General features: G+C 34.5%; 1 protein-coding gene across 3 annotated transcripts in view; it reads left to right on the top strand.

Annotated features, from left to right (window-relative positions):
- The window catches only part of uvrag (UV radiation resistance associated gene), a 155711-nt gene that overhangs the window by 9864 nt on the left and 118916 nt on the right, over positions 1 to 26931 (top strand). For all 3 annotated transcript variants that reach the window (XM_051120918.1, XM_051120919.1, XM_051120920.1), the window contains exons 3-7: positions 368 to 402; positions 3276 to 3437; positions 5303 to 5377; positions 5553 to 5638; positions 24855 to 24960. In XM_051120918.1, coding sequence (XP_050976875.1) covers positions 368 to 402; positions 3276 to 3437; positions 5303 to 5377; positions 5553 to 5638; positions 24855 to 24960 — 464 coding nt within the window. The remainder of the gene's footprint in view (positions 1 to 367; positions 403 to 3275; positions 3438 to 5302; positions 5378 to 5552; positions 5639 to 24854; positions 24961 to 26931) is intronic.

The raw sequence follows: 26931 nt of genomic DNA on the forward strand, positions 1-26931 counted from the left end.
CAAAGCTGCATTTTCAGCATCATTACTCCAGTCTTCACTGTCACATGATTCTTCAGAAATTATTTAATAATCTGATTTGGTGCTCAAAAACATTTCTTATTTTTATCTGTTGAAAACAGTTGTGCTGTTTAATATTTTTGTGACGCTCTTAGATGAATATAAAGTATAGAAATATAAATCTTTTGTAACATTATAAATGCTGTCACTTTTGGATCAAATTAATGTATTTTTCCTGAATAAATGTATTAATTTCTTTACAAACAAAAACCTGCTGACCTTACACTTTTGTACGGTATTGTATACTGTAAGTGACCGTTATATTTAAAAGCTTTTGAATGACTTCTAACTTTCTCTTTTCCCTTTCCAGACTTTTATAAGAGTGAAGTCATCCGAGATTCATTGGTGAGTGCTTTTGTTTTCATTGGTGTTTGGTCATGCGATTTTAATGCCTGTTATTCAAAAATGTGAAACAAAAGACGGCGCAAAGCATATCATAGCTTAGCGGCGTGGTGTAGTGTAACATGATATAGCATGGATTAACAAAAGTACATTTCTTTTAGTGTAATCACAGATGTTCTTAATCTCTGTTAAATCTTACAGTACTGCTGTAAAATTGACCATGGTAATCACAGTTTGAATAGTTAATTTATTACTGTGAAAACACTAAAAATATATTGGATCTTCAGAGTCTTTTTGTCATTTTTATTTTGCTATTTCATCTTATTTGTTCATATTTGTGGATGCTATTGGCAGAAATTATGGTTACCACAGCATATTTTACAGTGTAAGTTTATGAAAAAATAGTCCCGTAAATGTGAGGTGTGTAATTTTTGTTATGCTAAAAAAACTGTGAAGATGTGGCTTTGTGGTTGCATACAGAGTCTGCCTGGCAACAACAGCAGTGGCTCAACCAATGGTGTGAGTTTGGGGCGGAGATATCTGTTTGACAAACCAATGGCAGTCAGGGGAGTGTGTGGGGAAACCTGTTTGAAAGTCATAATTTCTAGCGCTACTGTCGCAAAAATTACACACTTTACCTTTAAATTTTGATGAAAGCAGCCAATCTAAGACGTAGTTCACCCAAAAATTAAAATTATTCACCCTCATGTCGTTCCAAACCCATAAGACCTTCTTTAAAACACAAATTAAGATATTTTTGATGAAATCCGAAAGCTTTCTGAGCCTGCATAGATAGCAGTGCAACTACATTCAAGGCCCTGAGTGGTAGTAAATCTTAATTTTAAAAGACTACTTTTTGTGCAGAAAGAAAACAAAAATAACATCTCTATTCAACAATTTCTTCTCTTCTGTGCCAGAAATTACACTTCACCTTTAAAATTTTGATGAAAGCATCAGAAGGTACCCATATAATTGTACTTTTTTTAGTCATAATATAAGTTTTCATGTTAGGAAAAAGACTGACCTAGAGCTGACCTGGCAGTGTATGTAAAAAGGCAGTGCTGTTTTAATGTTCTCCTCAAATCCAAAAGCATCAGGACTTCATCTTTACACATATGGCAGGTCTACCCTCTCACCTGCACATAAAAGGCATCGATACAGCTCCATTTACTGATATAAAACAGGTTTGCTAAATGGGCTTTTTGGGGTCACACCAGAAACCTTTCACTTTTGAAACAATCTCTTTATTTTAATACTCCAAGTGGGCCTCTGAGCCTTTCGAACGGATGTGGTTTTTGCCATTGGCGACTGGAAAGTGGTTTTTAATGACCATGTGGTCACTCTGTCCAAGCCTGTAATTTTGCTGTAAAACATTGACACATAGCAACTGCTAAAGTGTGAAGAGAATAACACAATACATAAAAGCATACGGTCAGTAATGTGATTTATACAAACACAATTAAAGACTGAGTTCTAGCCTGTCATCCAAACTGTAAGGAACATTTTAATGATGATGGTGATGATTTGAAGTATTATAGGCTATGAGTGCTGTATTCATTGTGTGTTTTTCATATGAAACGGCACGCCCTCAAAGACAAGTTTATAGCTGGAGGCATGTTCTGTTATTCTGGGCGTGCTTTTCTTTCTGTTTAGAAAGTAGGCAGAGCTCTTTTGAATGTAGTTGTTTATTATTACATTTACAAATCAGTGTTTATTTAGTTAAGTGTAATATCATGGCTGGTGGTCTGTAATTTTGTTTATTGCATCTCCTCAAGGTTAGAGGAAAAAAAGGAAATGTATATCATCATTATACCAGATGATGATTGCAGTAGTTATTTTGAAATAATCACACACTGACAATACTGTGTCTTTGACTGTTATGAATTGATTCATAGCTCTCATTGACTGATTCATACATTTCATCACTCATTATGTCCCACAGATTGTGAACGGAAGAATTTAAAGGGAAAGTTCTCCCAAAAATGAAAATTCTGTTATTGATTGCTCACCCTCATCTCATTCTAAACCCATAAGACCTTCGTTCATCTTTGGAACTCAAATTAAGATATTTTTGATGAAATCCTGCATAGACAGCAACACAACTGACATGTTCAAGGCCTAGAAAGGTAGTAAGGACATCATTAAAATAGTCCGTGTGACAGCAGTGGTTCAACCTTAATTTTATGAAGTTTTTATAAATATTTCATCAAAAATATCTTAATTTGTGTTCTGAAGATGAACGGAGGTCTTCATTTTTTTTTGGTGAGCTATCCCTTTAAATCTATGAGCAGAGTTGTTACTGACACTGTTTTGTTCAACACCTTCAAAAGCCTTTATATTCTACCTCTAACCTTCTTGCACCTCTCTTCCCCCTTTTTTGTTTCTTCATTTCCCTTTTTTATTGGTTTCCTGTCCTTCTGTACCTCTTTCCTCTTTTTTTTTTAATAATAATCTTGTAATCATCCCTTCATTCCATCCACTCTGGTGGTCATGTTGATGGCTGTTTTGTATTTATTTCTGCTGACCTAGTCACTGTGATGGTAGTTTTGTCAGCTGCACATCCTTTTAGAGGAAGACCCACTTTAGCCTCCAGACTGCCTGACGGCACATTTTTGCAAATCTCTTTCTGCTGTCAGTCTTTGAAAGCTTGGCTTCGTTTTTGCTGCATCATTGACTATGCTGACAGGCCACGCTCATGCATTATTATGAACAAAATCAATATGTTTTACAGTCTAAATTGCTGATGTAATTGATCATACATTGGCTGGATACCAGTTTATTGATGCCTAGAAAGGGGATATCTGTATCTGAAGTAGCAGGACGAAGTTTAACAGGGTGCCCTGTGTTCATAATTTAGTTTGTTTGTGTGTTTTCAGAACCCAACATGGCGGAGCTTAGATTTCGCAATGCTTCCGGATCTCTTGGACACGTCTGTGTCGTGTTTTGTAGTGAGAATATGGGGTGGGAGAGAAGAAGAGTACCAACTACTTATTGAATGGAAAGTCAACCTAGATGGGCTCAGATACACAGGACAACAGGTGAGGAGTCAAATATATGTGTTCACACTCACATCTCTTGCTTTCCCTTTTTTATACTCTACCATGTGTAGTTTGGTATGTGACATGGCCATCTAGTTTTCCCCCAAAAGTCTTTTGTTTTGATCTCTAAAGTTTCATATGGGTGGGAATAAATATGAAAAATATGGTAATTAAAACAAAAAAACCCTAAAATTATTGTTATTGTATATGTACAGTTGAGGTCAAAAGTTTACACTCCCTTTCAGAATCTGCTAAATGTTAATTATTTTACCAAAATAAGAGAGATAATACAAAATGCACATATTTATTTATTTATTTATTTTTTTTTAGTACCCCTCTGAATAAGATATTTCACATTAAAGATGTTTACGTATAGTCCACAAGAGAAAATAATAGCTGAATCTGTAAAAATGACCCCTTCAAAAGTTTACGTACGCTTGATTCTTAATACTGTGATGTTACCTGAATGATCCACAGTTGTGTTTTTTTGTTTAGTGATAGTTGTTCATGAGTCCCTTTGTTTGTCCTGAACAGTTAAACTGCCAGTTGTTCTTCAGAAAAATCCTTCAGGTCCAACAAATTCTTTGGTTTTTCAACATTTTTGTGTATTTGAACCCTTTCCAAAAATGGCTGTATGATTTTGAGATCCATCTTTTCACACTCAGGACAACTGAGGGACTCATATGCAACTGTTACAGAAGGTTCAAACGCTCACTGATGCTCCAGAATGGAAAACGATGCATTAAGAGCTGGGGGTGAAAACTTTTGACCAGAATGGAGATGTGTACAGTTTTCTTATGTTGCCTACATTTTTATTTTTTTATTTATTTATTTATTTTTTTTAGTACTGCCCTTCAGAGGCTACAGAAGATATTTACATGTTTCCCAGAAGACAAAATAAGTACAATTTACCCTGATCCGCAAATTCGAAAAGTTTTCACCCCCCAGCTCTTAATGTGTAAATACTTAAGAAACAACAGTGGAGTGTTTTTAAAAACCTTGTTTGTGCGAACTACTTCCTAATGGTGGAATAATGTAACTAAAACCACCCTAATGAACATAAACACCATTTCTCAATACTAAATACTATTATTAAATATTAATTATTGAATAATAATATTTAATAAACAACAACAGCCATCATGACAGTTGCTAGGCACTTCAGACAAAAGTACTAAGGCAGTGCTCTGATATACAGCAATAAATTTACATAAAATATAACGTGAAGAAATTTTGCCCTCAGCCAAAACTGTTTGCTCTGAAACAAATAATAGATTAATGAGACTAAACGCTGCCTGTTAGATTTACCCAAAACAAATTATATCTCATGTTTAACCAGACATCTGAGCGAGTGGCAAATTCCAGAAGATCTGGCCTTAGCTTCACATCTCTGTAAACATTGAAGCAAATTTTACATTATCTTTATTGACAAACTGCATATTTAAAGTCTAAACAAGTATGTTCTTGCCTAAAAACTCTTAAAATACATTCCGTGACAAAAACAACATTATTTATAAAATGATGGTGGATTTGGGCTTTCTCCATGACACTCGCTGTGAAAAATACTGTAAGCGGAGTGATACAAACTGCGAAATGGTTCCGATATCACTAGAATATCACACTTCTCTCAGCCAATCAGATTCGAGGATCAGTAAAGTAAGTAAAGTTGTTCCCAAAGAAAACTTTCCCTCATAAAAGACCCAAGTTTAAGTCATTGATTTAGACATGTTGTGATCCTACTCCTTCTCTCTCACACCTTTGATTCCCATGACCAGTACAATTTTGAAATCAAGGTAAATTATGCTTTAAATACGCATCCAAAAAAAAAAAACCCCTGTCATTTCTTTCTGTCTATTTTCCTTCAGATTCGCTCCAGAAATCCAAATGAGATCATCTTTGGGCTGAACGATGGCTACTATGCAGCTGAGTTTGATCAGAAGGTATTGTTCAAACTCTTGGAATGGGCTCCAAAATAAATTCCAGGCCATCTTCAAACCTTGTCATCTATCAGAGCTTGTATTCACTCGTATCTCCTGGGTTTTTCAGACTATAGAATTTTTCATATGGTAAGAAGAGACTCTTTGTAAAGCTCACAGGCTGTTTTCTTTCCCACAGGAAACTTCTGACAGGAAGAAGAACAGTTTGCTTCAGGTGGATCAGAGCTCTGTCAGAAACTCCTACAGCGTTTTCTCTTTACTGAGGTGAGACAGACTCAATTTAAAAAGAACTTGGGATGGAAAACAGGACTTTTTGGCTTTATTTTGCTTTTACGTTCATAATGCAAAGCTTTCCAAATTTATAATTTTGGAGGATTTAAAAATGACAGTTCACCCAACAACGAAAATTCTGTCATTAATTACATTTGCTGTCTATGGAGGGTCAGAAAGCTCTCGGATTTCATCAGAAATATCTTAATTTGTGTTCCAAAGATGAACAAAGAGCTTACAGGTTTGGAACAGCATGAGAGTAATTAATGACAAAATTTTCATTTTTGGATGAACTATCCCTTTTAAGGGGAACATATATAAAACTAGAAATAAGATCTCATTTAAAAATAATACATCTGCTGTGTTTTTACTGTATTAACACAGCGCTGGCTATTGTGAAAAGATCAGGAATTTTATTCCTACAGGAACGGCGTTTTCTCTTAACATATGTTCAGCTTCAATGAAACTCCCTCGGTTGCTTTCCAAAATTTTATTATCCTCCCATCTGAGACCCAGAAGCAGTTCTCATCATCAAAGACGAGAAACATTCCCCTCCTCATCCGCCAGATAGCGCTCTGTGCGTTTTATTTCCAAATTGGACCCCTGCTGCAGGGTGGCGTCTTATTCTTCAGCCAAAGATGACTGATGTTTTTGCAGTCTTGGAAAATCGTAATCCTTGGATAAAAGACCTGATGGATGAGGAGCACAGGAAATCAAGGAAGAAAAATTAGTCCACCTTGTCATGGTGTTGGCAGACCCTTCCAAACCCAGTAAAGTTGAATGTTGGCTTCATATTCTGCTGTACCTTCATCGCAGCACTAGATGGCAGCAGCTCTCTTCCAATCCAGTATGTTTTTAGAAAGGAGGTCCTTTGGAGAGCATTAAGTAACTGTGACACCCATATTTAGATTTATCTGTGTGAACACACTTCTGCAGTATTACAACATCAACATTATATATCTAAAGGAACAATCTTTGATCCCACAGATGTTGTTAAGAAGCGAACAGGCTGTAAACGGTCCATTATGTTCTCCAAAGTGCTTTCGTTTTCCAGACCTTAATTCATACGCACCTCAATGGCCATGTGCATATTTTCTGCTGTGGAATGTAGGGCAGCCCCTCAGAGCTGTGCTGTAGTAGGGTGATATAGAGCTTTGCTGGAGGCTGCCGCTCTGTACGTGTGATGGTGTTTGTGAGCCTCTTGGTAGTCTTGATTAGGAGTCTGTGAAATGTCTTGGCTTCGGCCTGAGGTGGGCCCAGATCTTGGCCAAAATTCTGAAATTTCACGCATAGGCCACATATTTGTATGCACACGCCGACTGACAGAAACATGCATGGGATGCATTACTCCAGCCTTCTTTGTAACTGTTATGGACTTGTTTCATTTTTGGGAGGATGTCTGTGTTAAAAATGAGTAATGGTTGTAAAAATATATGTTTGGTGCCTGGATAGGAATAGTACTTTAAGTATAGATAGATAAATAAATATTTGAAATGAAAAAATACATATACATTTTAATGACTTAAATGCAAAAATGAAAATTACCCCATGAATTACTCACCCTCAAGCCATCCTAGGTGTAAATGACTTTCTTCTTTCAGGTGAATACAATCAGAGTTATATTAAAAATGCCCTGGCTCTTCCAAGCTTTATAATGGCAGTGAATGGCTGTTGAGATTTTTAAGTCCAATAAAGTGCATCCATCCATCATAAAAACTGCTCCACATATCTCTGGGGGGTTAATTAAAGCTTTCTGAAGTGAATCGATGCGTTTTGTGTAGGAAATTATCCTTTTTTTAAAACTTTGTAAAGTGTAATCTGAGAATATGCCTGCGGTTCTTCAGAAAAATCCCACAAATTCAGAATTTTTTATTTTTTTTTTGGCGTATTTAAACCCTTTCCAACAATGACCGTATGATTTTGAAATCCATCTTTTCACACTGAGGACAACTGAACTATTACAGAAGGTTCAAATGCTCACGGATGCTCCAGAAGATTAAAAACGATATATTACGAGCCAGGGTTGTAAACTTTTGAACAGAATGTAGATGTGCACATTTTTCTTATTTTGCCTCAATATCTTTTTTTTTTTTTTTTAATTTATTTTATTTACTGCTGCCCTTCAGAAGCTACAGAAGATTCTTGCATGTTTCCCAGAAGACAAAATAAATTAAATTAAAATCTTCAAATTCCAAAAGTTTTCACCCCCTAGCTCTAATACGTTGTGTTTCCTTCTGAAGCATCAGTGAGCATTAGAACCGTCTGTAATAGTCGCATACGAGTCCCTCAGTTGTCCTCAGCCTGAAAAGATGGATCTCAAAATCATACGATCATTGTTTGGAGGGGTTCACAAAGCTTGGGCCATTCAGGTAACAACAACACAGTACACTTTGTTTTTGATTCACTTAACGGAACAGTCTTAACAGTTATTCATTCAGCAATCAGACTACGCTGATTGCGCAACATGTCTTTGATTCACTAAAAACAACTGACTCATCATGTATTTGGACTACACTTGTATTTGTTTCGTAATCAGTGCAGATTGTTTTTAACATCTCAATACAAGTTGATTTGCACATGTTTATGTTTCGGCGGTATTCTGTTTGTTTGCAAAACAGACAGAAAGAAATACACATAGAAGAAACTGTGAAAACTCTAAGTCCAAACTCTCCTCTTGTCGTGTTCCGTGTTGAATGGGCGGATGGCGGCGGTTGTTATCAGTGTTGAGGAAACATTTGCTTTTGATCGACAGTGTCGCGTTGTCAGCGATTAACTCAACTTGACAAACTTTAAGTAGCAATAATATAGAGAGGAAACAAGGAAAAACAAAAAACCCAGAGTAGTTAGTCTTCTAATAAAATGAATCATTAATCAAAAGAGAAATGTTTCCTCTGCATGTGCGATTTATGCTACTCCAGGGCGGGCAGCCCGTCCGTCATGCTATAACGGGCCGCTCGTGGGAAAAAAGTGGCCGTACGGCGATCTAAATCAGTCTTCGTCGTCAAAGCGCTGTTGTAAGGACTGTTTTCTTTCACGTTTGTTTTACGATTGTGTGTTAGTCGGCCAAAGGAGCTTTGTGTCTGTGGAAAAGGTGTTTGCTCTCTGCAGCCTCACCGGTTTCTTTGGTTCCTGGTTCCTTCCCGTACTTTCTTATGCAGGAAATGTTCTCAGCGAGGCTTAAGCAAGCCAAAGGAAATTCCTGCTTGTGTATGAATTCAACTTTTTATCTCGCAGCTGGTTCACACTGGGAATAATCAACACTTGCTGTCAAAATCCTTTTTGAATGTGAAGAACTGTCACATCGAGACTTGTATTCTTTGCAACATGACTAAATCTAATGTATTACATCCAGTTTTCTTCATTAGATTCTGCCTGAAAGTGTTTGTTCCCATTCAAAATTATTTTTTTTGTCCCTTTTGAACATTTCCCTCACTTTAATGAATAAAGTAGCAAGTAGAGAACAGAGGCGGTGTTGTACGGCAAAGTTCAGGGAGTAGAGTGTGACCCCATGGTTGCCGCGGCGATAAGCCCTTCCTGCTTTTAGCGCCTTTCAGCAGGTCGACGGGTCGTGCGCCCCCCCGCCGAAGGGCATGGTTCTGAACCGGATTATCGGGTACGGCTTTAACAGCTGGGTTCACGCTCGCCCTCAAAACCCTAAAGCAACAACCTTAAGAACCGGTAACGCCTGCCATGCCTCACGGAAAAACAAACTGGGCCTTAATCTCCGCATCGCCCGGCTGAAAATGGATGCTGGTGTTTTGGTCTCTGAGGGCTTTGTGGGAGGCTGTGGTAATAATAGTGTAGAGAAGGCATGAGGGGATATTGGAGCCCCGCTTATTGAAAAGCTTTAATAAAGGGATCAAGTGCATCAGCATCTTCCCATCAGCTTCTACAAGGCCTGTTTATGTAGACAGCTGCCTACATAGGAAGTATAGCGAGTTAGATCTCTCTGTTTTGAAATGTCTCTCTTTCTATATTTAACTTTTTGACCTCAAGTGTAAAGTCTTATCACTCTGGGTTTATGTAGAGACTGCGTTTATTCAGGATTGCTCCATCCCTTGGCATGCGCTGTAGAGTCGTTTGTGTTCTTAATGTGTTTCCCCGTCGGTTGGGTTGAATGGTCGTAATGTTTTAATACAAATTTATGTCACGCTCATAATGGAGCGCAGTCCCGAAGCTGTAATAATCTAACTTGGGACGGAGTGCAGCACACAAACTGAATGTGCTGAGAGACATTGATGTAAGGGTCAACCGGACCTGAATGCCTCCTTACTGTGAATTGGAAGGTCTGATAATTTGTGGGCCTGTAAACAGCAAATCTGCAGCTTACATGATCTAAGCTGCAGATCTAGAACTTCTACAGCTGGATTTGTCAAAGAATTTTCCCTTTTGGTTCAGTTATAGCGTAAACTAAAGCTTTTTGTTGCACACTAAGGAGCTGGGCTTGCTTATGATTAAACGGCAAGAAAAAAGATACAGCTTTTTATTTTATTTTATTTAAAGGGGCCATCGGATGCAAATTTCACTTTTTCATGTTGTTTGAACATTAATGTGTGTTGGCAGTATATGTAGAAAACTACCCTATAATACGGTGGCCGAGAGAGCTCAACGCGCTGCAACTTAAGAAAACACATTCAAACAGAAAAAAACGACAACAAATTAAGAAAACACCTTCATCAGTTTGACAACACAGGCGCTGCAAATCCTCGCAACGCAAACACAAATCCGGAAACGCGCTGCAAATTCTCACAACACATCCAAACACACGTACGCGCTGCAAATAGCACGGACCACAACGGAAATGTTTCAGGGGGACCTCAAAAAGTGACAGACCCGGCTGGGACCTGAATTTTGACCTGATTTTAACCATTAATGAAGCGTTGCATTTTTTTTCGTTAACTTTTAACGTTATATTTATTTGCATGTATTTATTTATTTATATATTTATTTGCAATTAAGTTAATAACGTTTCACAGTTAAGTGTGTAATTCGTCAGATTAGTCTAATAATATCCAAGAGACCAATGAATCGTATGATCAGGATGTTAAACAAAATAATCAGGTCCAGACACTGAACATTTATTTTTCTATTGCCCTTATGCTATTTCATTTTGGACTGGCTTTAAAGATAAAGACAAAGATATTAAGCAAACCCCTTAATTTAGATTTTCATAATAATTAGATTTTCATAATAATTTCATAATAATTTTTCATAATAAATATAATAATAATTTAAATTAGATTTTCATAATAATTTCCTTAATTCATAATTTTCATAATATATATATATATATATATATATATGTATATGTATGTGTGTATATATATATATATATATATATATATATATATATATATATATATATATATATATATATATATATATATATATATATATATTTTAAACCCCTCTTTTTCTGAAACAGGTTTATATTGTAAATCTCTTAATTATCTTCGCAAAGTTTTATATTCACAAGTCAAAAGTAAGTCAGAAGAAACCATTATCTCATTACCCTCTCTAATATGAGATCTCAAAATAAGAAGCTCATAAAAACAAACTAATTTGAAAGTTTTTTAATGTATGTAACTGCCCTGGAATTTCCTTTTTTTTTTCTTTCTTTCTTTCTTTTGGTATGTTTGTGTTCATTTTGGGCGTTTTCTCTTTCTGCTGTTATTTATTTTTATTTTTTTTGCAGTTGAATTTGCAATTTGAAATGTTGCCTTGTTTTTTTGTTCGATGATGAAACGGAATAATAAAAAATAAATAAATAATAATAATAATAATCACGTCCCAGCCGGGTCCGTCACTTTTTGAGGTCCCCTTGAAACATTTCCGTTGTGGTCCGTGCTATTTGCAGCGCGTTCATGTGTTTGGATGTGTTGTGAGAATTTGCAGTGCGTTTCCGGATTTGTGTTTGCGTTGCGAGGATTTGCAGCGCCTGTGTTGTCAAACTGATGAAGGTGTTTTCTTAATTTGTTGTCGTTTTTTTCTGTTTGCATGTGTTTTCTTAAGTTGCAGCGCGTTGAGCTCTCTCGGCCACTGTACTATAATGATAAAAATCCATGCAGTGGTTTTTAATCAATCTGTAAAAATAATATCCCCTTTTTCAAATCGTGCCATTCTCAGATGCCTGTTGGTGTGGCGTCACACCGTCAGAGGCCGCTCCCACGATAGTTGATTGACATGAGCGTTTTACCTCAGATCAGCTGTAACAGTCCGACCTCCACTGTTTCGATGCTGGAGCAGGGATGTAAGTTAGACAAGAATATTTCCGATTGAGCAATTGAGGTGTTGTGTTGCTGGATGTAATAATGAACATAGTGGTCGTCATTTACTCCCGACATCTGAGCCTCTGAAGATGCAGTAGATTACGGTTGTTTGTGAAGGGAATGCGCCTCCCGATCTACGTAAATGCATCTATGTTCGCGCAAATCATTCGTGGTCCAGCTTCACCTACAGCAGAAGTGAGTATACATTTTTTTTATGAATCTCTGCAATCACCTTTTATAATAACGTGGTAGTTAGCAAGTTTAGCGGCTAAATGTGGCAAAAGTAAACAGGCTCGTCACTCCACAGAGAGAAGAGAGGGGCGGGGCGAGCAGAGCTCATTAACATTTAAAGCAGCCTCGACCAGAACAGAATGATTTTTGCAGAGCTGATTTTGGCAAGGTAAAAAGGGTGTTGTTTAACGCTACCATTGAGAATTTTTAACCAAAGTATATTATAGACTTTTCATTAAGACTCTAAAGAATCATATCAACTTGTGGAAAATGGGCATCCGATGACCCTTTTAATGGTGTTTACACTTGTAACCTTTTTTGCAGGAAATGTTTCATTTTTTTTGAAAAATAAAAATTTGTATACTTTTTAAGCACAGAAGCTCATGTAGCACAGGCTACAGTGGCCAAATGATTTTTTTTTTTACATAAAGTTTCATAATTTACTAAGAAAATATAAAATAAATATATTTTTTTGAACTTCATTTTTTAAAAGATTTAAAAAGATACTTTTAAAAACAACAGTGGGAAAAAATACAAAAATATTCTTAGTATCAGTTTCCTAAGTTGAAATTTAAGGTTTAGGCTTCAGGACAGCCACCTTCCAATTCAAACCCATTAAATGATGATTTTATGTGTTAAGCTTACTGATATTATAAATATTATTGTGGGTTTCAATAGATAATGGAAGGATCTTAATAAACATCTAAGATTTGAATACTTAAATGCTTTTTAAATGTGGGTTTTGATTGTGGGAGCAGTTTGGAACAGTAATGTACAGTATAATATAATATAATATAATATAATATAATATAATATAATATAATATAATATAATGCTTTTGTATTTAATATAATGTATTTGTACAGTCATTTGCAATAAATTATTTAATAAATATATTTGCATTTTTATATGTTATATTTAAGTATTTTTAAACAGTAACTTGTAACAGGGTAGAAAGTTTAACTTGATGAATACAAACGTTTATTTTGTACACTAGCTACTTTTCCTGTTAATTTTTTGTTAAATTAGGGATGAATTTTTGTTTTTTGCCAAAAAAAGCTGCACCGTTAAAATGACGCTGCCCTCTGTTGCATAGAACTAAATAAAAATAATTTTATTTTCAATATAAGTGTGGTTATTTTATTGACTTTTTATTTATTTTTTAATTCAGGATCAATACAATGATTGAGTTAAATTGAATAAGTCTTACAAAATAATTGTATATTATTTAATAAAATAATAAATAATTATTAAAAATCTTTTTCAGTTTCGGTATTATTTTATAAAATTATAAATAATTATTAAAAAGCATTTCCCGTTTTTGTTTTTGGCCAAGTGCATCCAGAATTTCACCCTAGAATTTTCATTTCAGTCCATCCCTGTAAATAATAGATCATTTAACATTGCGTTGAATATCTAAATGGTTTTGCTTAAAAGAACTTGCATTTGTGTTTTTATAGCTATAAAAAATCATTTGTACTCTTGGTTGCCAACAACCAAACGCACACCTACAGACCTAAATTTACTCCTGCGCTTGTTCCTTTTTGGTTCTTTTGATCTGAAAAGTCCACGTGCTGGACTCGAACCCGGTCACCTAAAGCATAACTGCTTTGTCAGAGCGCTGCACACGGGGTTATTGATTCTAACCAGGGAAAGTGTCTTTGTGACACTTTTTTGAGATTAATATTTGAACACAGGTTGAAGCACGACCCACTATGTCTGATTCAAGTGTACAGGCTGTGGGATTCGTACCTTCACAGGTGTAAAACAAGAGTAAAGGGCACCAATTTGTATCCTTTTGGTTGTAAAAGAAGAACACACATACAAACTTAAATGTACCGTGACTGAGCCAAGATATCGTTAAATTAAACTGTTATTGAGCAAAAACGAGCAAAGATGATGTCATGGCGAGGTGTCAAAGGATCGGTCGTCTCTCGGAAAAGACCAGGCAGGAATGTCAGAGCCCAAAATATTTCCGTGCGGCACAATCTTATCTGTCCTTCCAGTGCTGGAGACAATGGCGAATTCTGAGGTGTGTGGAGATGGAGGCGTGTGTTGACATTCTCCTGGTCTGAGCAGCAGGTAGGGGTCCACTGTAGATAGTTGCGTGTTTGTTTTCTTTTCCGTTCAGGCTCACATCCCTTCGAGTTGTTTGCGCTCTAGATTTTTCCTTGTCACTTGTTCATTGTGCAACGAAAGTGTTTTTGTTTTTTGTGAGGGATATTTGGACGCAGGTTAACAGATGTGGCGTGTGTAAGCACGACCCAGTATGTCCGATTCCTTTGCGAAGTCTGCATATGTTATCTTTGATTTATATACTGCGAGTGTAATTATTAGCCTGTGGTGAAAACCGTATCGGTCAGTGACACATCAGGTATAGTCATACCAGTGTAATGAGTGCAGTGCTTATTTGGGGAAAGTGTAACATTGAAGCATTAGTTTAGAGTGGATTTAAGTGTTTCTTAAGGTAAATTAGCCTTATATGCAAGCAGATCTGTGACTTTGGCTGTTGTGACCTGTATCTCCAGGATGGAAAGAGGACGTAAAGGAATGGCAAACACAGCAGAACACTGGCTGTCACCTGATACAAGGACGTTTATCAACATTTATACAAACAAAAAAAGAGACAGAAAACATTTTTCATTCTGTAGATACCAACGAGACAGACTGTATTTCATTTCCTTTCTTTGTCTTTTCCACACGCGCACACACACTCTCACAGACAGTGATTTTCCATGGAAGCGGTTGCTTAAAACTGAAAGGTGAAATGATATGGAAGCCACTCTATGAAATGGGTGCAAAGGTGATTTAAAAAAAAAAAAAAAATTATTGTAAATTTTTAAGGAGCACTGTTACTGTACTTTATACTTTTTCTAAAGTAAAGTATGAATTATTATTGGTAACACTTTACAATAAGGTGTCATTTGTATTTGTATTAAACATAAAACAAAAATTGATTACACTATTCTTAATCTTTGTTAATGTTAGTTAAAGTCGTTCATTGTTTGTTCATGTTAGTTGAAAGTGTATTAACTAATGTTAACAAACAGCTCGTGGCTTTAAAAATGCATTAGTAAATGCTGAAAGCATTATCTAAGATTAATAAATTCTGTAAAAGTACTTTTAATTCTTAGTTTACGTAAACTCATGCGGTTAACTAATGTTAACAAATTAACCTTATTGTAAGTGTTACCTTATTTTTTTAAAACGGCAAAATTTACTAAAACAGTAATATTTGTAAGACAAAAACAAATTATTATTATTATAAAATAGAACAAAAATGGAGTAAAGTGACATAATAATTAATAATATTGATTTATTATTACTAATTATTATTATTATTGTATTATTTTTTTACATTTAATACATTACATTTAACATTTAATTTATATTTAATTATTAATAATAATAAAAATATTTAATTATTATTATTTTTATTCTTATTATTAATATAAAGTAATTTACATTTACATGTAATAAATAATAATAATAATAATATTATTATTATTACTATATTTAAATAGTCTACATTTAATTAAATTTGCATTTAAATAATAATAATAATACTAATAATAATAATTATTATTATTATCATTATTATATTTGTTTAATAATAATATTTAATTAATATAATTAATAATTATTGTATTATACTATTTAGTAAGGTAATAAATTATATTTAACATTTAACATTTGTTTTTAATTAATAATAATAATAATGATAATATGTAATTATTATAAATAATAATAATAACAATAATTATTATTATTATTATTATTAGATTTTAATAATTTACATTTAATTACATCTACATTAAGTTAATAATTATAATGAATATTTAATGTATTAATAATAATAATAATAATAATAATAATTATTATTATTATTATTATTATTATATTTAAATAGTTTACATGTAATTACATTTGCATTCGATTAATGATAATAATTAATATTTATAATGATAATAATTTTTATATCATATTATTTATTAACATTTATAAGATAAAACAATTATAAAGTAAATAAATATAAAAAATGTAGCTTTGAATGCAATTTTTAATTAAAATGTCTATATTTGCTAATACAACCCAGTGTTTTTATTGATCATTTTTGGAATTTGAAAAAAAGCTAAAATAAAATATAACTGTTAGATGCAGAAATGAAAACCTTATATATGAAAAAATTATGTAAAATTATGTAAACGTACAAAAATGACAAAAACTGTAATTGGAAAAATAAATTAAAGCTATATAGAAATGTAAAACAACACAAAAAAAATGGCAAGCACATAAAATAAGGAATGAAATTTAAACTAAAATTAAAATGAAAACTGAACATATTATTAATATTATAATAGTTAAAAAAAACATAGTGAACCTGTCACCTGATTGTATAGATATTGGAAATATTACAAGAAATGACTTTAACAAGTCATTTTTTGCTCTTGCTGTATGTATAGGAGGTTCTCTTAAACAGCAGCAGAGAGAAAACAAATGAGAAGACAAATGGGTAAAAATGGCAGTGTGAAGTAAGGAACAGTATTTTTATTGTGTGTTTATATCTGTCAGTGGGCTGTTCAGGATCGTCATCTTTACCAGCGGCAAACACCGTCACGATTGGGCAGCAAAATGTAATTGGGTTTGACATGCTCGGGTCTTGTCCGGCCCATTTCAGGATATGACATAAGGTGGCCGTCAAAACCTCTCAGAGCGCATCTTTGTTCTTCTCATGTAGCATCTGTCTTTGTTTTCATTTCCTGTTTTATTTTCAACATGCTTTTACAATGCTGCGCTGCTGTCTTGCAAACAAACACAAAGTGGAGATTTATTTGGTTATCACTGAACGGTAAATACATAAACACTCCAAGAGGTAAATGTGGGAGAGAAGGAAAGTTGAAACGAAAGAGAGAGAACATTGTTTACAAAAATGTGTCTCTGTTCTTATTCCAGCGACTCTGGAATGAATTAATTCGTGATTCAGGTCAAGGAGTTAATGCTTTTCTATGTTTATTATTATTATTTTTTTTTTTTTCGGTCCCTCTTGTTCTGGCTTTAATGGTAGTTGGCATATTTTAGGGCACCGCTCTTCTGTTGTTAAAGTATTTCCACTGATGTATGGTTTGTTAGGATGGGACAATATTACATGCAGAGATACAAAGAAATATTTGGACAATAGGACAATATTTGAAAATCTGGAATCTGAGGGTGCAAAGAAAAATATTGAAAAAATCGCCTTTAAAGTTGTCCAAATGAAGTTCTTACCAATGCATATTACTAATCAAAAATTAAGTTTCGATATATTTATGGTAGGAAATTTACAAAATATCTTCATGGAACATGATCTTTACGTAATATCCTAATGATTTTTGGCATAAAAGTAAAATCGATAATTTTGACCCATACAATGTACTGTTGGCTATTGCTACAAAGACACCCGTGCTACTTATGACTGGTTTTGTGGTCCAGGGTCGTATATCATATACAAACAGGTCTTCACAGCAACCTGTCAAAATAAAAGTTTGGTTTAAGTTGAAGAAATTGTGACAGAAATATTTCTTAATGCAATGATAGTACTAATAATAAAAGTATTATTGAAACATGTTTTTTTTTTTTTTTTTTTTTTTAACATAATATTTACCAGAAAAAAATATTTACCAGAAAAATGTAAACACAACACAGTAAAAAAAAAAAAAAAAATTAATTAATCTATTAATTAATTAATTAATGCTTTTGATTATTAAAATTTAATGAAACCATTAAAATGGAATCCAGAAAATTAAAGGGAAACACTGAATTTGGTAAAAATAAAACTTATATTTAAGGGGGAGGGGGAGGTGGAGGGGGAGGGGGAAGGGGGGGCACCAAATTGTTGGGCCTTAAAAATTTAATTTTTGTTAAACTTTGAATAAACTGCTGTTAAATTGTGTTTTTTTTAATGATTTTGATTAATTAGACATAAATCTTTACTGATATTTTTTAATTTAACCATTAAAACACAGTCTAGAAAAATTAGAACCAGAAAAAAGGTGGAATCCAGAAAAAATTAAATGGAAAAAATGGAATTTGGGGGAAAAAAACAAAACGCAGAATTTGGGAAAAAATAAAACTTTTTCATAGGGCCGTACCGAATGCTAGTTAGAGCACTGTGCTAATAAACAACAACGTACTATTGCCCTGTAAAATCTGTTTTAATTTTTTCAAATTCTGTAATCAATTTTTTTTTTTTCAAAATTACGTTTTTCCATTTTAATTTTTCTAGATTCTGTTTTTTTCCGTTTACATTTTTCTAGACTCTGTTTTAATGGTTAAATAAAAAAAAATAATCAAAAAGCATGTCTAATTAATTTAAATTATAAAACATACACAATTTAACAGCAATGTTACATTTTTTTAGGCCCTATGAAATTTTTTTTATGAAGTTTTATATTTTTTCTTAAATTCGTTCAGTTTTATTTTTGCCAAATTCTTTTGGTTTTCCATTAATTTTCTGGATTCTATTTGAATGGTTTCATTAACTTTTATTGCTTTATATAAAAAAAAGAATTTATTTATTTATTAATTTTATCTATTTAAATTCAAAACATTCTGGTAAATAATTTAATATTAATATAATTAATATTCCTTAAAAATGTTTTAATAATTATATTAGTTGTAGTATTACTAGCATTACATTAAGTAATGTATTTTTGTCACAGTTTCTTCTAGTTAAAGCAAACTTTAGTTTTAACAGGTTGCTGTGAAGACCTTTAAGTTTCTGTTTGTATATGATATGATGATAGTTTTTCTCAAAAGAAACAAAATGCTCATGAAGTGGCTCTCAGAGCTGTTCTACAGATTGTTTATGTTCATGTACTCATATATTGCGGTGGCAGAGGCTGAAAACACTGCTAGCGTAACACACGCGTTTCAGTATATCTGTAGTAAATTAAACTATGCGTCTGCGCCATTCATTTACAAATAAATACGCACAGCTTCCAGGATTCATATTTAAATAATATTTTTGCAGCTTGAAATTCTCAGACACTCGTTTTGATGGAAGTGCACTGACCTACTTGTGATTTAATCATCCAAATTTTTGACAATTACTTGGGTCACTGCAGTGGCAATTTTTTACCGCTTTATCCACGAGAAGAGAAAGTTGTCGTGCTTCAGGTGTTTGTGTTTTTATACTAGAGTGTGTTTGATGTTTGAGGTGACTTGCCAGTTGCCGGGAAACCTCCTGTGCCCTTCTCTGATTGGCCTGGGGGAGATAGGTGTTGACGGGCAGACGGGTTGAGGGCTGATAAGAGTGCAGACATGCGTGAAATCCGATTGGGCGATAACTGCCGCTCACCTGGGGGAAGTGGCCTATCGGATTTCTTCATCTCAATCACAGCGCCGATAAAGCTGTCAAATCAGCTTTGACTTGACTTATCGTCATGCCATATCACCCAGCATATAACAGGAGAGAGACACGGCTGATAAAAAAAATAATAATATTTTTCCTGTCGCTGTGTGAACTTGTTACAGGGTAGATTTTAAAGGCCCGGTGATTTATGACCTGGTCAGCTCACGCAGAGTGCTGCTGGGAAAAGTGCGAGACGAGGAAAGGGAAGGCCTCAAATATGAGCGAGAAGGGTGTAGTTTTCCAATCGCAAGCTTTAGAAAAAAAGCTGTATGGAAGAATATGTGGATTTATACAAATGGTAGCTGTGGATTGTATAGTTGTGGTGGGCAACCACCTGAAATCATCACCATAGGCTATCATAAAGCTTTACTTTTCTGAAACTTTATTCAGTTTTACAAGGGTTTGTTAAAAGTAGATCACTTTTGTATGAGCTTTGCTTGTTGTGTCAGGTCAGCTGTACTTCTTAGCAGATGTGGAGTATTTTACCATGGTTGAAGGTCTAGTTTTGGACCCCTGTGGTCACAGGAGGGCTGAAATGTAACCCAGATGAATTGCTCAGGGAGTATTAGTCTGCATTGTTTCACTGTGCTGATATTGGCACTTAACCCTTGTCAACAAACTGTATGAATTCTCTCAAGCTAGTCATAGGAGAATCTTGATGGTCTGGATCAGAAGCTGGCCATCTCTCAGTTCTTTCTTGGACCTCTAATTGGATTGCTGCAATTCAGTGATTGTTAACCAATGACTTGTGAGGTAATGAAGTCATCAGCCTGAGAGTTTTGGGAAGAAAGCAACGCTAGAAAAAACGTCAAATCGTGTCACAAAGGACTCATAGGCCCCCCGACGGATTCAAAAAGGCCCCGCAGATGGGAAGATACATTGCAGGTTTTTGTCAGCATGTGGAAGGAAAAATCTCTCCTTGTTACGCTCAATGTGATGTTTGCAAGTTTTCCCAGGATTTTTCAAAATGTCAGAATCTGTTAAAACTAGGGAGGTTCATACCACTTGCAAAGGACTATTTAAATAAAAAAAAAACATTACTAGTAACCATCTTGAGCTGTGAAAGGCACAATAAAAGTCCATTTCTCACTTTTGAAAGCCTCAAAAACATCTCATGTAATATATTTAAATGTTAGCAATATTCACTGCTGTTTAAAAGTCTGGGTTTGGTAAGATTTGTAATGTTTTTGAGGTCTCATGCTCACCAAAGCTGCATTAATTGTATGAAAACTACAGTAAAACAGTAATATAGTGAATTATGATTACAGTTTAAAATATATGTGTTTTTTTATATCAGTATAATTTAAAAATTTCATATGATGGCAAAGCTGAAATTTCAGAAGCCATTTCTTCAGTATTCAGTATCAAATCGTCATTCATAAAACATTCTAATGTTGATTTGATGTTTTAGAAACATTTCTTATTACCAATGTTGAAAACAGTTGTGATGCATGTTGTTTATTTTATTTTATTTTATTTTATTTTTTTGTGGAATCGAAAGCAAAAGTCTTTATGGTCACTTTTGATTAATGCCTCAATGTGTGTGTGTGTGTGTGTATATGTGTGTGTATATATATATATATATATATATTGTATGTGTGTGTGTACACACACACATATACACATACACATACATACATACACACACACACACATAGTCAAACCAAAGATTATTCAGACACCAGATATAATTTTTCATATTTTAAATTTTTTTTTTTTTTTTTTTTTTTTTTGTTGTTAAACTAGTGGGTGCAGGGCACTACAGTTCATTTATGTAAGTGAGGATAGCAAAATATTCATAGGGTGGACTACCATTAAAACTGATACAAATTTGCGCCCAAAAATTTTATTTGACATTTTAACCTGACCAACCTTTCTATCAAAGTTATCTGGCATTGTCAAAATGATTTTTTTTTCCTGACACAGGAATATAAGTTCTTGTCATATTTTGAGATCTTATCATATTTTATTTAAACTGTGATAATGTGAGAAATGTTGAAAGTGTCTGGTTTGACTTTTATATATATATATACACACACACACAAAATCTACATAATCTATATAATACAAATCAAATTTTAAGTGAGTATCACCAGAAAAAAAATATGAATGGTGTAGTTACAACACCTTCCAGCAGGGGCAAATCAGGCTATTCCTGACTCCTTTGTTGAAACCTGCAATCACCTTCACGAATGCACGAACTTCAACCGCACGACAGCTGTAGTCTGTGTGCTAATTAGCATCTGCCTTGTCTCGTTTGTTTTAACCCCAGCCATGTGCACTTGTGATTCTCCTTGAGGGATTCCAGTGAGAATGTGCTAATCCTACTGTTAAAAAACACAGAGAAACAACCATTAATAGAGGTTGAAGTAAATTGTTCACCATCGCTGAAAGGTTAGTGGTTGAGCTTCCAGCCGCCATTCATGAAAATCTCCCAAGTGGGAATACGCTAGCAAGAGCAGCAAATTGCAGCTTGATCTCCAAATATAGCCATTACGCTCAGCCAATCAAAGAACAGCAGCTATGTTCATGTAAAAGCAGTGTGAAAGAAGTTTAGGCTTTTATGTATGCGACAATCATAAGTGTATGGATTCTCATGGTTTGTAACAGGCCTGGAGATTTTTTTCGTTCTCTTTCCCATGAGGCTTAGTGGTGCTGAAAGCTCATATGAGCGCAATCAAGCCCTGATTGATAGCTCCTGTAGTTCACAGATTGTTGTCTTATGCTGCTGTCATTTTTCTGAGAGAACCAGAATGTGCAAACAAGCTTAAATCATGCTTTACAGTAAAACGGTTGTTCGTAGACTTTAAAGGGATAGTTCATTAATTACTCACCCTCATGTCGTTCCAAATCTGTAAGGCCTTCGTTTATCTTTGGAACACGTTCTGACTTTGCATGGACAGCAATGACACGTTCAAAACCCAGAAAGGTAGTAAGGACATCATTAAAATAGTCCATGTGACATCAGTGGTTTAATACTTTTTGTGTGCAAAACCACTGATGTGATCTATTTGGTCACTTATGTTGGACAGGTTCCCTAAACACGTCTACTATCTACAACTGATTGAACAAACAGAGAAACTAAATGTATGTGTGTTTATTTCCAGCACTGTATTAAAATCCATCGACGCACTAATTTCTAAATTCGTTGTAACATCTTGTCTTGGAGTGCCTTTCAGGTGAATCCAAACTTTTACCATACCACTGTGATTGAACATTGGGTATTGAAACCATTTGGTATGGTTGTAAAACCAGATGAGTCAGAAAATGAGGCACCAAATGAGAACCATGGTGCAAACAAAAACAGGCACGATGAGGTTGACCCATCTGGGGTGTTATTAATCTCTTAACAATCCTGTTATTTATAAAAGTTTGTCTTAACAAGCCCATTGCCTTTGGGAAGTAAACAAACAATACAAAAACAATGCCTGACCTCCCTTTGGTCCAGCGGTCCTGTCATGAGGTTTCAGTTTATGTGTTCTCTAATTACCGCAAATATAAATCTGAAATCGGTCACCGCGTGAGATCATCTCCCCTTCATATGCGGCGGTTCAGTTTCCATTACATCTGAGTGTGGGTGTTTACATATGTCCGCTGTCATTCTTCATTTGATTGACCTAATTCCATTTATTTGAGTCAAGATCTAATCGCTGATTTTGTTTTAGTTAGGTTTTGTTATACAAGTGCTCAAAACCTTTCAAATTCAAAGTAATAATCCCTTTAGAAATGAAAATTATGTAATCATTTACTCACTATTACGCATGATGTTCTAAATTACTTTTTTTTTTCTTTTTAAAAAATGTAAGTACCTTTATGTGTATGTATATATGTACTGTTGAAGTCAAAAGTTTACACACCCCTTGCAGAATCTGCAAAATGTGAATTATTTTACCAAAATAAGAGGGATTATACAAAATGCATGTTATTTTTTTTATTTAGTACTGACTTGAAAAATATATTTTACATTAAAGACGTTTACATATAGTCCACAAGAAAAAATAATAGTTACATTTATAAAAATAACCCCATTCAAAAGTTTACATACGCGTGATTCTTAATACTGTGTTGTTACCTGAGTGATCCACAGCTGTGTTTTTTTGTTTAGTGATAGTTGTATGTGAGTTCCTTGTTTGTCCTGAACAGTTAACCTGACCACTGTTCTTCAGAAAAATCTATCAGGGCCCACAAATTAAGTTTTTTCACAATTTTTGTGTATTTCGACCTTTTCCAACGATGATGGTACGATTTTGAGATCCATCTTTTCACACTGAAGACAACTGAGGGACTCATATGCAACTATTACAGAAGGTTCAAACACTCACTGATGCTCCAAAAGGAAACTCGATGCGTTAAAAGCCAGGGGGTGAAAACTTTTGAACAGAATGAAGAGGTGTACATTTTTCTTATTTTGCCTAAGTATCATATTTTTTTCATTTAGTACTGCCCTTCAAAAGCTACAGAAGATACTTACATGTTTCCCAGAAGACAAAATAAGTTAAATTTACCTTATTTTCTTCAAATTCAAAATGCTCTTAATGCATTGTGTTACCTTCTGGACCATCACTGAGTGTTTGGACCTTCTGTAATAGTTGAATATGCGTCCCTCAGTTGTCTTTTATGTGAAAAGATCTCAAAATCATACAGTCATTCTTGGAAAAGGTTTAAAAATGCTGAAAATCCACAGAATTTGTGGGAGCTGAAAGTTTTTCTGAAGAACAGGGACTCGTGAGCAACTATCACTAAAGAAAAAAACCTCAGCTCATTCAGGTAACAACACAGTATTAATAATGTAAACTTTTGAACAGGGTAATATTTATAAATTTAACTATTATTTTCTCTTGTGGACTAATATGTAAATGTGTTTTATGTGAAATATCTTATTCAGGCCAGTACTATTAAAAAAAAAACAAAAAAAACATGCACTTTGTATGATCCCTATTATTTTGGTAAAATAACATTTTTGCAGATTCTGCAAGGTGTATGTAAACTTTTGACTTCAACTGTGTACATACACACATAAAGCTTCATCAAAAAGAATCATAGTCACTTGTTGATTTAACCTAATGTTATGAAACAGTCAGAAGAACACAATAAAAGATTCAGTGTGCCTTTTTTGTCTTTGTAGTATTTTTATTAGGCTCACAGCTCTGGTAAAACATCATCTGTTTTCTCTGATGGAGGAGACTCAGTCTGAGTATTTTATTACAATGTTCTGTATGCATTCATGTCATGAAATCATTCAGTTCCAGTGCTTGGAACCAGTTCTTCCTCAGATTCTAAACCCTAACAGCGACGCATCCTGTGTGTGTTTCCTCCACAGACTGCACACGGCCCAGAGAGCCATTAAACAGACTCAGGTGACCGTTCAGAAGATCGGGAAGGAAATTGAAGAGAAACTGAGGACAACAGCGTCCTGCACAGAAAAGGTGAGACCCAACAAATCAAACTAGTGGGATTTCTTAGGTTGTCTAGGTCTGCTTGTGCGCTCTTATTCATTCAGGATTACTTTTATACTCTCTATGCTTTCTATGTTCTCTAACTTCATAAATCCTCTCCGGCCTGTTGGGTTTTCTTTTCCTTTGCACCTGGTACGTAGTACTGAAGGTAAGACTCTGTAAAGCACCTCTGCAAGTATAAAAGGCTAAATTTACAGTTGCTGTATGCTTGACAGAATTTTATAGCAGATTGTCAAACTTAATTTAAAATTCAATACTTCACTCTCTAGTGGGGATATTGTGTTTCCAAGCTCACAGAATTACTCTTTCATGAGGGATGGCAGTATAAACCAGCTTTTGATAAGCTATCTAGCAGTGCAACAGACAAGCATTTCACTTTAGTAAATGTCCTAGAAAGCACAATTGGAAAACATTACAAACTAAAAGTAGGTACTGTTAGCTTTAACGTACACAACAGTACATAATATGCCAATGTTACAAAATAGAATATCTAAAAGTGTATAAATCACAAAGAAACATTGTCCAACAGCGACAGGTAAAGTTACAGTCTCTCTCGCCTCCCCTGAGCCCATTGAGTTTTAACAGACACCCTAAAGCGTGCATTGAGTTGGTTGGGGGGTAATTGAAAATGAATGGGGGAAAGTCACGTGAGAGGAGGCAATGCCTCCATCGTGACATGATTGGGTATGACTGGTTATGTTTTTAACTAATTTAAAAAAGAAAGTAAACAACTCATACACATGGATAAAAACCCCTTTGTTACATCAAAATAAGACGTAAAATGTCCTGAAAACATGATCTGTGAGAGTTTTTATTGAGTAATCTGCTTGGTGAAATTGAAAAAAATGATGGCTGATGATCCAAAAAATTCAAAAATAGTTAAAAGTTAACTATTAAAAAGAACAGCTGAACATAAGTTCATAATTCCCAGTATTTTTTAATTATTTATCTGCCGATGCAAAGCTTGCGGCCAATATTTCAGGCTTTTGCAATGTTGTTTTTGCAGGTGAGAATGAGTATTCAGTATGCTGGTGCTAGTACCCTCAGTTTCAGACAGGAAGTCAGGGTACCCAGTCACTCAGCACAAACGGCAGCAGTGTGGTAAATGGCCTCAGCGTTGTGTATTTTGCATTACACAGATCCTCATAAATATGTCATTAGGTCCTCGGGTGGTTCTTGTATCCCGTGTTTTGATGGATTTAGAGATCCCGAATCCCACTGCTTTATCCCTCCTTTACGTATCACCGTGGCCTTGTCACTAAAAAATCCTCTGTTTGTTTTTCCACACTCACTGTATCCTGCAGAAGAATGGAAAGCAAAAGGAAAACATATCTAGGATTTTTGAAGGTGGCAGTCAGCAGCTGCAAAAACGCAGCCGTTAGGGAAAGTTTTCAAGTTGTGTTTGTAGTTAATGAACACTTCAAAAGTCTGTCTTCTTTCAGTAAGCTGCAAATGCCCAGACATCTTCCACTCAGAATAACCACAATCACACACACATTATATTTTTTTCTCCTTCTTTCGAATTCTTCAGAACTCTGATCCAAAGCATAGTGCGCTGCCTCACTGTCTACATAGGCAACGACCTGTGGTCTAGCATTATTTGTTTTGTTGATGCCACAGATGTTTTGATAATGTGATGACATTCTTTTTTTTCTGCATAAATGTATTTTGAACTGTTTGCCTTTTATTCATAAGGCTTCAGATTGCAAACAGGGTATAGAAGGGACGATAAAGGATTGGAATAAGATTCAAATGTTTGGGGCAGTAAGATTAATTATTTTATTCTTTTAAAATGTATTATTTTATTTATCAATTTAGCACATTAAATTGATCAACTAAAACTACTTTTCGGTTAGTCAAGGTATCCTGAAAAAATGATCACGGTTTGCACAAAAATAGATTCACTGTTTTTTGTCATTTATGATAATAAAAAATGTTTCT

The sequence above is a fragment of the Labeo rohita genome, chromosome 10 (assembly GCF_022985175.1).
Source record: "Labeo rohita strain BAU-BD-2019 chromosome 10, IGBB_LRoh.1.0, whole genome shotgun sequence".
Classification (NCBI taxonomy): domain Eukaryota; kingdom Metazoa; phylum Chordata; class Actinopteri; order Cypriniformes; family Cyprinidae; genus Labeo; species Labeo rohita.